This window comes from Hyalella azteca, unplaced genomic scaffold (assembly GCF_000764305.2).
Source record: "Hyalella azteca isolate HAZT.00-mixed unplaced genomic scaffold, Hazt_2.0.2 contig5701, whole genome shotgun sequence".
NCBI classification, from domain to species: domain Eukaryota; kingdom Metazoa; phylum Arthropoda; class Malacostraca; order Amphipoda; family Hyalellidae; genus Hyalella; species Hyalella azteca.
In genome coordinates, this window is record NW_025935883.1 from 113,293 (window position 1) to 126,602 (window position 13,310).

A 13,310-nucleotide genomic window follows, 5' to 3' on the forward strand; every position below is an offset into this window, starting at 1 on the left:
GGTAGTGTAATGCTGCCATCTGTAAGATATTAAGCATTATCACATTAAATCAATAAACAGCAATTCTACAGCAAGATATTATGACAATTAATTTACATCATAGTATTGTAATCAACTCTTCGAAGATTTCATAGCACCGTAAGACACTTCAGGGAAATGTTGAGTCGATGTGTTAGGAAATAAGTGACACGTGCACAAGTCAGTGCAGTGTTACACTCCGTCCCGTTAGATACTGCGGGGGAGATGTGGACGTCGAAGTATTATGAAATAAGACAGCGGAACGTAAGTCACACGTGAGTTTCATTTTTCCAATGACAGGCTTGCGATTTGTAGGGAAAGTTTTACGCACCGGAAGTTTAAGCCGACGCATCGGTTGTGGTTTCGTAAGCTTGCGAGTGCGTTAAATATAACACTGGCCATTCCGCTCACACTTCCTGGATGAACGACGAGTTCTTTCTTCAGAAAACGTTAGTTGAATGCCAAGTTGCATCGTTATCATCGGCCTAGAATGTCTCGCAGATGGTACTGGAATCGAAACTGAAATGTCGTAAAGTCAAGCATGCAAGTCACACTGAAGTTCATATTAAACAACGTATAAAATGATTAAAATTTGGATGATACTTACCGAAAAGAACGAATCGGAGAAAACGCTTAGCATCCTGATATGAATTCCCAACGAAATTGTGCCAAAGGCAGATCTAAATTTTCTGAACTTTCGCTCAGCCGCGAATTATTATAGAAGACGTGCTGCGGTGTCTTCAAGCCGCGAAAGTAAAGTTTGAGAGTTCGGAATGTTCAACGGAACTAAATATTTTTTGATAATTAAAGAATAGAACAATTAAAAATATTTAGATAATGAGAGATCATTGAAATATAAAATTTTCATCTCGTTTTTTGGAGATGCCAAATTCTAGAGGACACTTAATGATTTAAAGATTTCATGTTATAAAATCGAAGTTAAATTTTGTATGGGTTACGAGCATATTTTAAAATCGGAGTCTCCGTCCAATTCATGCATGCAATTTTTACGAGTGAATAACTTTATCTGAAACAGTTGAAAAATTTATGAGTTTATTTTATTCATTAACGACTCATTTAATGCATATAAAATTCAGAGTGAATATTGCGACGGTATCATTCAGGAGTCAAATTGGGCCGATGCAAGGGAAGCTCTCACCAGGTCAGCGGGAGCCCTGCTTCCACTCGGCGCTTGACCGCCGCCGAGGGAGGTTGAGTGTGAGAAGGGCGCTGCTCACCGCCGACTTCTGCGACTGTTGCTGTGTTCCTTAGGAATAAATTATATAAGGAAAATATTGGTGGAAATTTGAACGCTAAATAATGACGTCGATGACTTTTAAATCAATTATGTAATGATTATGTTTTTTTTTCGTGCAGATTGGCAGCTTTTTCTACTAAAATAATCGACCTCTTAGATTCTTCCACGAACGAAAAAACGAATGATTACCGCAACCCAAGATACTTTATGGACGAATTTTGAATTGAAATTTTACTCACGAATGACAATTCCTGCGTAAAAAACGATCATAAGCGATTGATTAAACGAGAAAGAATACGAAAATTATCGAATTTTTCGAAGAAACTACGAACAGCGTAATTTTGTCTCGGCTTTATACCTTCTGGAAATGCTTAAATGGATTCTTAAGAAATATTTTCTGCTTTAAGTAAGTTTGCTTGACAGTAAAAATCGATCGTACCGTGCAGCAAGTTACGAAAATAGCAACGAACATCAAAACATCGCTAAAAACACCGCAAGAAAATCAAATCTATGAGCCATCAATAAGTTCAAAGGCAAAGAAGCCCAAGCGAGAGATTCGAGTGATTTAATTCGGTTAATCAAGCGGGCTGCTGTGCGGTCGTCGTGCTGTAATTTTAATGTTCATAAAACGCATCCACTGGCCGAATAACTTATAACTCGCTCCATGTATAAGCTTTTTGAAACGATCAAATAAATCAGTGAAATAAAGTCTATAATCGTGTTAATAAAAATCGCTGAAGAACGAATACAATATAATATAACTCCACATTTAGATGTAAGTGATCATCGCTACGTAAGTTTATTGAGTTAAGTCACAAGCACAACGCCATGGCGGATAAAACGTCGAGTGCGTTAGCAACGTTGTTCATCCAACTGATCAGGATGATGGGTCACATATTGATGGGGGACACATCATTCAAGGTGGACTTGAGACTCCAGTCACCCGTGTACGACTTCATCGTGGGTGAGACGGCATGACGTGAACTTTTTCACTCCCACTGTAAACAAAAGTTTAGGAAATTTTATAGTGTTTTAACATAGTTAGGACATAATTAAAATATTGGACATATTTATCCTAATATTTGATCGGGAAAAATTAATGGATGGCCTTCATTTTGAGAATCCCTCAAATACTCTCAGAAGTCAATGCTTAATGAGCCGAGGCAGCCAAAATTAGGAAAAAATTAGATCAAATTCGAAAACTGAGGACATATTTTAGCTTAAGAGTAAAATTTTTCCTCTGAGTAATAAAACTTCTAAAACATGACACAAAATTTGCAAGAAACATTGATGAATGAAATGTTTATTAAAATTAATAGTTTGCATAAACTGTATTTTTCTGGAATGCCGTGAGAAATTTATTTAGTATATCGATTGAATTGAATGAACTCAATGAATTGATTAACACTTTCATATGCAATCATGCACATTATTTTACCTTCACAATATTTGCCGGTATTGTGAACCTCGTCAACAATATAAATGACCTTGGCGATGGCTAAAACGTTGCGGCTGGACTAACATGGCCTTTACGTTTGCTTAACATTGTGTGTTGAGCAATATGAACAATGCGACAAATACTTCATTTAAGTAAATAGGTTGGTATAAAGAATTACTCTATTGAAATTTCAGCACTTAGCTTCAAAAACGATTTTAATTAAGTTTTTTTTAAGTTTTTAATTTCATCTTCCAAAATTTTGAATCCTGTAAAGTACGAGTATCCACAACAAATTTCGTCGTCCTGTCAGTGGGTGCAGGATCTGCTGGCAGTGCCGTGGCTGGCAGGCTGTCAGAGGAGGGCAGATGGACAGTGTTGGTCCTGGAGGCCGGAGGACAGCCGCCACCAGAAGTGTCCGTGCCTGGTCTGTCCGCCTTCCTCTTGCTTGAAGGCCACCAAACAAACTGGCAATTTCGTACCACCCCACAACGTCACGCGCAGATGAACTATCATAACAGAGTGAGTTACTGTAGTGGCTACACGCTTCCTTATGAACCAATCAATCTTAACAAGCTCTATTACTTAAATTGTTATTATTTTTATTATAATAATTTGAAATTAATTATTTCATCCGCTTATTTTAGGCAATATTTGAGAGCTAACCACACTAATCCTCTGTTTTTTGCTTGTTTTTCGCTCACACACACGCTGATTTGCGGGTGTATCCAAGGCTACTTATATTCTGCTGATTTTGGTCAATTATTGTTGAACTCTTCTCCCCGATGTGTGCTCTAATTCAGTTGAACTTTATTTTATGACCTGCGTCTTAATGTTCCGTTGCAATTCCGAATAATTGTGATATATCTTTATCCCAGGTTAAGAAGGAGGAATGGATAGCCTCAATGCTTGTTGGATGCTAGAAAAAATGTCCTTCCTCTAATACGCAGATTTTTTTAAACGGTCTTGGGACGAATCGCCAGCGTGCATTCACTAGAAATCGATAACCTACTGAATTATTGTGAATGTTGCTGAATATAATTAGCTATAACAAATGAGCAGTTAAAAATAACATACTTGAGGTGATGTAATTCTACCCACCAGGCCAATCCATACCCTCGCGGCCACGTCATTGGTGGGTCGTCGGCCATCAATTACCTGATGTGGGTCCGGGGCAACCGCCGGGACTTCGACCGCTGGGCGGCCCTCGGCAACCCGGGCTGGGACTACGACTCTGTCCTGCCATATTTCAAGAAGCTTGAGACGTACAGGGGCGAAGTGACCAACCTCACGGGTGAATATCAGATAATAAAAACCTTCAAGTAAAATTACAATTCTGCTAATTCTGACATAAGCTTTATAGATTTCTCTGCGACAAGTGGCTGAAGTGTTCTACCCGCACATAAAATGATACTATAACGAGAAAAAGTAAACTTGTCCACAAACTATTTAGGAATGAAATGATCTTGTATCTAATTTATATGCTAACTCTGTAACATCACCCCATGCCCACTCCCCACAGCGCCGTACCACGGGTTCTCAGGCCCACAATCCGTAGAGAAGCGGCGGCACGCCACCCGCCTCACGGAGGCCTACCTCAAGGCGGGACTCGAGCTCGGTTACCCCACCGTAGACCCCAGCGGTCCTTCCCAGATCGGTGGGTTGAACCTCCCTATTGCTTGTGATATGAAATTATTTCAATCATTTAGGGAATAATTGTAAAAGACTTAGGGAATAATTGTGTGGGAGATTTAGGGAATAATTGTAAGAATTATTCAGTAATTCCGTTTGTTTCGTATAAGACGCGTAACGAGAGTTGACAATGAGTTGTAAAAAGACTTCCTATCGAACGCTAAACTTGCATCGCGCCCACAAATGCAGTCTATTAATTGTCAAAATCAAAACATAACAAAAATATTGTTCTCGGGAACACCTTCATAGAATCTTCATAATTTATTTACAATTGCTTAATATTTTATAAAGCCCATTTAGGTTCCTCATAATTCCTCGTTAATTCCAAAATAGAATGTTGATAACTCCCTGATAATTCCTTCATCATTCATTGACAAGTCCTTGATAATGCCTCGCTTTTTCATTAATGATCCCTTAATTATTCCTCGACAAATTTTAATTATCTTAAGAGATTTTAATTATCCTAACAAATTCCTCCATAATAATATTATTATTTCTCGGAAATTCCTCTATAATTCTTAGATATCTCCTTATTGATGCACATGCACGCCACGTAGCTCATTGAATTACGCAACATTTCGTCTTCCTGAACATTGCCGCATCTTGAGCTTACCACTCAAGAATATCTTGCGAAGTTGTCTAATAAGATGAACCAAAGTGCCGCAGTGAAACGTGACCATATTTTGGACGCATGTCAGCAGTGAGCAGTGAATCACAAGTCACGTCAGTGAGCAGAAAATCTCAATTCACGTCAGTGAGCAGTGAACTGCCAGTCACGATCGCGTCACTGTATTTTTAATTTATTATATGAAAATTAGATTTAATTTATTATTGAGAGATTGTCCCAAATATCAATAATCATTATGTTCAATTAGTATGTAAAAGAGCGACTGGTAGCCTGGATGGCTGCTTCTCTATCAAAATTGCATAGTAAAATATGTTTTTACTTTGTAATTTGTTTGATTAGTTATGCACAATCAATATAAAAATTTCCCACGTTATAGGCTTCTGCGTATAAATTTTTATATTAAGAGAACTCTTATATTTACAAATCGGCGCTGTAATTGAATTAAAAACAAATATTAGTGCAAATTTTGCGTCATTTACCAATGACGTGACGATGACATAACTCGTCAGGCTTCTCGTCCCCCGACGTGACGTCCCACGACGGCGTCAGGATAAGCACTGCGGACGCGTATCTCAGACACGCGCTGCACACGCGCCCCAACCTGCACGTGTTGGCACACGCGCACGTGATCAAGGTGCGTGATGCAATCAAAAAAATGACTGAGTCTTGTCCACTTTCTGCGCTTGTTTTGGCAATCCTGACTTAGTTGTAATCAGTGCTATGTCTGCAATGGCTACAGAAACGAATATTATATTATAGATCAACATTAATGGATGGAATAAGATCGTCAATGTATGAAATAACAACATTAATGAATAAAATTTTATCTATTACAGATTTTATTTAACAAGAATCGCCGTGCTGTTGGCGTGCGCTTCATGAGAGATAACAAGGTGAGCGTGACACGCTTTGTATAGTATAGTATAGTATAGTATAGTATAGTATAGTATAGTATAGTATANGAAAACAAGATTCTAGGTGTCACTTCTACACTTTCATGTCTTTCGGGCCACACATACAGAACATCAACCCGAAATGCAGACCTTGGCTAAACACATTTAGACCCCTTATTGGAACAACATTCACACAGAACAACATTCCTGCGCAGTGCGAGCAGTCTGGCGTGACCAGGACTCTAGGGAACATCAACAACAACAACCCCATCAACTACATCAATTTCACCTATCTATATCAACCTCATCGAGCCCTCAACCCATCGATCACATCAATCAGATCACCCCGGTCAACCACGTACAATAACCTCATCAATCAATCAACCTATCAACCACATCAGTTGCATCAACCACGTCAACCACCTCAACCCCATCTACCACATCAAATCCGTCGCCCATCATCCAACATCACATAGAATTTCAGGTTTGACAGAATGCTTTGCTGGTATAATTTTTTTCTGGTTACATTAAGTTATGTGCTTCTATAGAATTGAGCCAATAAACAATCCTTTAATGGCCCAATAATTATTGACAGTAAGTTAGAATTTCAAGATGAATTGATTTGTTATTGAACGTCATCGCTTGATGTCACTTGCAATCAACTGGACAAAATAATTCAAGTTGATTAGCTGAATGATTGAAGAAAGAACAAACTTTGTTGTTCGAACTCATTTAGTTGATATTGAGCTGCAAATCGTGATAGTTCTACAGGAAGTACTTTGAGCCCCTGTATGGCAAGACTGGGTTCAACATCGGCCCCATGCTCGCTGTCCCCAAGAGTCGGGGCTCAGTGACCCTGCGCTCCCGTAACCCCTACGACGCTCCCCTCATCGACCCCAACTTTCTGAGTCATCCTGAGGACGCGAGGGTCTTCATTAAAGGTGCTAAATGCATGCATTAAGATATGAAAAAGTAAAGTGCTTTCAACGAAATTTAATAAGAAAGCAATGGCTCAAGACTTTTTCAGTATTTAGAAAGCAAAATTTTATTTTTTCGGTTGCCCTCTAACCGTTCGAAACATGAATGCATTGCGTCCAAAGGTGACTTACCATAAACTTAGAAAGATTATAGGATTCCCATGGGCAGTGAAATGGTGCACGTTTCATGAGTATTGCTTCGAGGTTATTTCATTGAATTCTGTCACTTTAACTTGTAAAAATATGCCTTTTTTCTAGAAATTCTTCAGCCTGGTCAAAAAAATATATTTTTTTTTATATCACACATAATATTTTTAGCCATTCAATAATTTTAGGCGGAAAAATATTTAATATTTGTGTATAATAAGTTAGTAGATATGAAGGAAATTATATATACAGGCATTAGGTTCGCCTTGCAAATCGGCAACACGACTGCCATGAGGGCGCTGGGGGCCAAGTTCTACGACATGGTGAGCTACTTCATGTAAACTGAGTAAAATGTTAATGAAATTCATACAAAACACTATGGTTATTTTACTTAATTATTATAGGTATAAAAATATTACTGGAGATATAATTTTGTTCTTTTTTATCTTCAGACTGGATTATAGTATTAAATTGTTAGTTAAATAATAACATCTAAACAGGCTATGGGCCTATTTCTTCAACGCCGACAATGCGGATGGAAAGAAACATGATATTTATCTGGCATCATGCCCGTTATCACTAAAAACCGGTCTATCTTTGCAGCTTTTATAACAATATTGCAATCAGTAACGTTAAGAAATTGTTATGTCAGCCGCTGCCAGGCTGCACCCACCACGAGTATGGTTCTGACCCATACTGGGTCTGCTTTGCCCGCCACATGGCCTCTACCAACTACCACCCCGTGGGTACCTGCAAGATGGCACCCGCCTCTGACCCCATGGGTGTGGTTGACCCCAGACTCAGGTTAGTAATAGAATGTGGTAGGTTTTACGAACTTAATTGTGTACATGAAAAAAATCCGTTTAATTCCGTGGTGCCGAGGCGACCTGGAATATGAATCCTAACATCATTGACTTAGCTTATTTGGCTTCATGTTACTCACAACATGAGTTACATGATCAGGATGAGCAGGTAATTTAAATGAAATAGTGTTTGTTTAGGTGAAGCAGCTAGCAGTTTCATGCGATTACTTCCATAACCAGTATCTGTTAAGGGAAAGAAATATATTTTCAAGTTCTGCTTAATGTTTTAAAACGTCCAACAGCGCACAATTTCTTTTAAATAACGTGAAACAAAATTATGAGATATTGCAGTATTCAAATATAGCAGTCAGTCTAAACACATGACATTCAAAGCCTAGAAGTAGTAAAGAACTTGGAAACTTTTACGGAGTCGAAAATGATTAAAAACTTAGCATTTATTAAAAACTCTACAGGTATTAAAAACTTTGCATTTACTAAAAACTTGATTGATATTTCAAATTGAGCAGAAAGTGTTACTGAGATTTGTATTTGAAATACTTTTATTTGACGCACACGACAGTGTTATTAAGACACCTAATTTATTGAAGTCTTCCATAAAACCTGCGCGCCAGAGTGTTATTGAGATTAATTATGTATTAATGCACTTTTATTACACGCGCACCAGAGTGTTATTGAGATTTATTATGTATTAATACACTTCCAGAGTGTTATTGAGATTTATTATGTATTAAAACATATTCATTACACGCGCACCAGAGTGTTATTGAGATTCATTATGTATTAATACACTTGCATTACACGCACACCAGAGTGCGTGGCGTGTCAGGGCTGCGTGTGGCGGACGCCAGCATCATGCCCGTGATTGTGGCGGGCAACACCAACGCCGCCGCCATCATGATAGGGGAGAAGGCGGCCGACATCATCAAGCAGGACTGGCTCATCACCTCACACAATTTCCTGAGTGAAACTCCTGAGTCATATGCCTCTGATAACAAAAATAATTTACGTTTCTACCGCGTTAGTATTGGATAATAATTGTTGGTGGATTTGTCTTTGTTATGTTAACGAAGTATATGAAAAGGCATGGATAGTCCTATCCTTCTATGAGACATAAGATGTTTATAATAGTTTATTCCGGCATTACCTTCGAGAATCATATCCCAATTTTAGCTAATTTGAGTCAAAAATGTTGATAAATTAACCCATATCCAATTTGTAAAAGTAACCGGACTCTATTTCAACTCAACAATTACAAAAGTGAATTGAATAAACTAAATTGAATATTAAACTTTTACGTCGCCACCAAACCAAATCATATTTACAAAAATATCATACAAATTGAAGACCAGAAGGACTTCTGAAAGGTGCCATAGCTCTTTGAAAGATAGTTGTAATGACCAACACTAACTGAGGGACATTCAGAGCCGATATCTTGGTGGTGTGTTGTGTAAATAATGATGACGATGATTGAATATGATGAAAATGTCGATGTTATGTGGAACCTAATGCTTATATTCAATGGCGCCGAAAAATAATATTAAATGGAAACAAACTATGATGCAATGAGACATTCAACCATGATGCTGCAATATGAATTACAATGTATTTTTATGTGGCATAGGACGATTTGCACTATGTGCTCTTATGTGGCGAATTTAGTGGTGCACTATGTACAAAATGTAGAATACTAAAATGAAATATGTTGTTTGCTATAAAGCAATATGTGGTTTACCATAATGCAACATGTGGTTTACTATAAAGCAATATGTGGTTTACTGTAATGCAATATGTGGCATAATGCCTTGTAGGCCAAACGATAAACGATCTACGTGCGCGTGCAGTGTGGATTCCGCCGTTATTTATTATATATTTCCTTACATTTTCTTTTCTTAACCTCTATTCCTAATTAATTTATAATATGGAAAAAAATATGAATAAATACTTCTATCGTCCCTTCACGTAAAATCTAATCGAGAGCCGCTAAATGTTCCGGTTTCATGTTCAAATTTTTGGCAACTAGTAAGAAAAATTTATTAATGAAAATGGAGATATGAAATAAATTTTACAATAAATTCAACTGATCAGATGGAATCTTGTGCGAGGTGCAACACTCAGGAGGATTTGAGTGAAGGATTTAAATTGGCTCTCGTTTTTGCGAAAGAAAATTTTGAATTCGATTACAATATTGGCGTTTTGAAGTTGAAAGATCAGAACCGGAGATCAAAAACAGGAATGACTTTCATTATGAGTTGTTTCCAACTTATAATGAAAAGATGGAAACTTAATTGTTTCCATCTACTGCGTGAATATCGCCACGCTGAAGTTATTATTTCACATCCGCATCTGGCGGTCTCTCGAGTGTTGCTCCGACGCTGAAAGGTTAAGCTCAATTGCATGGCGTCAACCATTCAGTCAGAGAAAGCGCCTGTAGGAATCTCTAAAATATGTAAAAGTCTTGCGATCTGAGACACAGACAAAGACTTCTTTCAGGGATTAATTCTTCTTTCGCGTATGATCATTAATTCGCTTTTGTCTTTACCGAATCAAAGGCCATTCAGAACTGTAGCAAAGACTTAATTGTCGGACTGATTAATAAAAAGAAAGTAATTCGATACTCGTTATTTTCAGAACTGATTCAAGTATTAATAATAACTAGGCTGCTATAATTAATCGAAATCGAGGCACCATAAAACTTTTGGCTAATAACTTGAGTTTTTGTAGGTTATTTCTCGTATTTAATATTCATGATACGGGCTAATTCGCAAGCGCGAGAAGAAAGTTCTCCTGGATGCAAACCTTACACAATATAGTTTAGTAAGTCAAGCTAGCTATTTTACAACGCGTCTGTCGCTAAATTCTGAAATCGCGGTTTGCAAGCCCACAAGCTTCCTCCCGCATCTGCTTGCTCGCGTTTGTGGCGACACGTGCGCTGTCCTTCAGTGTTATGACGGAGATAAATTAAGCCTCTCACAAGCCTGCATCTGACGCGCACAATTTGTCATCTTTCTCTTGCAGTGTCGGAATCCGGTGTCTAAAGCAGCCTCCTAACATTTGCATAGTCATTTTCCTAGATCTTGCACGACGAGAATGTTGCAACGAGACGATGAAGCACAAGAGTTACTGTGACGTGATGATAAAGCTGAAACCTTGTGACAACAGCTGTGACCATGTCATAGACGACGATTTTGTAGAACAATGCGTACGGCACCCACAACAAGAAATACATTATGCCACATGCGTGCCGGATGTCGATGAGAAAAATGATGGGTTGATTTGATGGATCATGATGAAAAAAATTATTGACTTCAGTGGAACTAATAAAAGGAATATAAATAGAAATAATTATACGAAATGAGAAAATCGGAGTACTTACGATCCGTTGAGAAGATCGAAATACCTGCGATATTTTGAGAAAACTACAGTATGCATCAGTTGCTTCTAAAGTAGCAAAGTGCATCATTCTATCATCGCCGCAAGCACGATTTCTAACTATTAATATCTCACATACAATTTTTCGCTACGAGAAATAATAATGAAAATATTATTTATTTGTAATATGAGTGATTCTAATAATCTAATCTAACTAAATAAATCTAACGAAATCTAATCTAACTAAATAAAGTGATTAACGATAAAAACTTCATATTTTCTGACACAGTTGCAGTCTGACAGTCTGATTTCATTGCAGCAGGCACCCAGAACGTGCGATGTCGGCGGCTAAGAAATGTTAATGGTGTAGGAAATAACCTGCTGCAACTTCCGGCTATGATCGCGGTTCCCGGCTACACGAATTCCCACCTGATAATCCCGGCACCTAATCAGGGTCGGCCGACGTTCGGGCGGCTCTCCTCTGGCCCCGTCAATGTTCTAATTTTCCTCACTCAGAGAAGTTAGAGGTCATTCGTCCTAATAGCGATGCACATTTGGGCTTCGTGTGGGTCATCGTAACCCAATTAAGTAAGGCAAAATGCGTTTCAGTGCGGCATGCAGAATGTTTTTTACAATTCGGATAATTAATTTTAGTGAATGAAGGCAGGTATGATGACCGCTGTTCGCCGACAGGGAAAGTGGTCAGAGGAAGTGCGTCGTGGGAACCGTGCTGACAAAACCGCTCATCTGGAAGCGAAGATGACTTGCTTCAACGGTCAGTAATGTCGCATGCTGTAATATTCCACCGCGTGTGTTCGAACGTTAGGCAAACAATGCCGAATGATATCGCTTAAGTTCAAAAAGGGAATAAGAATGAGTAATTTTCCATTATATTCAATTATAATTTTGTTTATAATTACTTGATGCATAAATAAGAAGGATATGGTGAAAAGTAAGCGTCGAGCCTTTACGCTGACCATTGCATAAATAAAATTGCACGGCACTAAACATTCAGTATCATTCCCCGTAGCCGATATCATTGCGTATCATTCTGCACAGCTCCTTTTGTTCAAAGACCAAACCCACGATGAAGAAATAATTCGAGCGAAGCCTCATTTCCCCCTCAAACGCCCCTTTTGAATTAACTGTTGGATATCTAATAGCCGCGGAATCGAACTTGGAGAAGGAGAAAAAATTTAAAAGATCCGTCAAAATGTAGATTAAGAGTCTCTCAGAGCAGGTGAAACCTAAAAATTCTCTAAATACGTCATAAAATTATGTTACTTTTTGGTTTTCCCTAAACCAGACAAGATTTTTTAGAGCCGGAGCTATGGTATGGCTTTGAGACACTTTCCATATGAATTTATAATAATAAAGTAAGACCAAACCTATGATAAAGAAATGATAATAATAAAGTAAGACCAAACCTATGATAAAGAAATAATTCGATCGAAGCCTCATTTCCTCCTCAATTAAGCGCCCCTTGCACCGTCAGTTTGAATCGACTGTTGGATGTCTAATAGCCGCAGAATTGAACGTAGAAAAAGGAGGAAAAATTTATAGTGTCCGCCAAGATGTTGATTAAGAATCTTTCATAATAGATAGAAACTAAAAATTCTCTGACTACGTCATTCTTTGATTTTTTTTTAGTTTTCCCCAAACCAGACAAGATCTTTATAGAGCCGGAGCTATGGTATGGCTTTGAGACACTTTCCATATGAATTCTTTTAGCAAGCTTGTCGAGAAAAATACAATAAGTTTACAATCTGACTTGAATTTGGTAGAGTGTATATGCGCGTGACACGCGAATCGCTGAACATTTCTTGGTTTTGAAAGTCCATTTCAGTTTCCCAACTTTGGTCACGGCGCTGAGATCGAAGATCGCGTCACGCTAAGTCCGTTGTTCGTTCGTACCATCGTGCTACATGTTTTTTGTGCCCATCGTACCACATGCGTGCTGGAGACCACTGTACCCACTGCGTCATAGGCTGGCTTGTGCCTATCGTAGCTAATAATTCCATATGCATGCTTTTGCCCACTGTACCTATTGTTTCATATTTGTAATTGTA

The 13,310-nt window shown here is 38.3% G+C and overlaps 1 protein-coding gene across 1 annotated transcript; it reads left to right on the forward strand.

Moving 5' to 3' along the window:
• Positions 1-1,400: 1,400 nt before the first annotated feature.
• Positions 1,401-9,721, forward strand: LOC108681662 (glucose dehydrogenase [FAD, quinone]). The gene is made up of 10 exons (XM_018170714.2): positions 1,401-2,240; positions 3,025-3,233; positions 3,816-4,005; positions 4,234-4,368; positions 5,541-5,665; positions 5,868-5,924; positions 6,688-6,865; positions 7,301-7,371; positions 7,701-7,852; positions 8,682-9,721. The coding sequence occupies exons 1-10, from the start codon at positions 2,105-2,107 to the stop codon at positions 8,902-8,904; spliced, it is 1,476 nt and encodes a 491-aa protein (XP_018026203.1). The 5' UTR covers positions 1,401-2,104; the 3' UTR covers positions 8,905-9,721.
• The last annotated feature ends 3,589 nt before the right edge of the window (positions 9,722-13,310 follow it).

What these genes read in the sequence shown, in the direction of transcription:
- LOC108681662 (XM_018170714.2), top strand. Translation starts at nt 2,105, where the DNA reads ATGGCGGATAAAACGTCGAGTGCGTTAGCAACGTTGTTCATCCAACTG. An exon ending in CGAAGTGACCAACCTCACGG is followed by an intron (nt 4,006 to 4,233) that starts GTGAATATCAGA and finishes CACTCCCCACAG; the next exon opens with CGCCGTACCACGGGTTCTCA. An exon ending in CACACGCGCACGTGATCAAG is followed by an intron (nt 5,666 to 5,867) that starts GTGCGTGATGCA and finishes TATCTATTACAG; the next exon opens with ATTTTATTTAACAAGAATCG.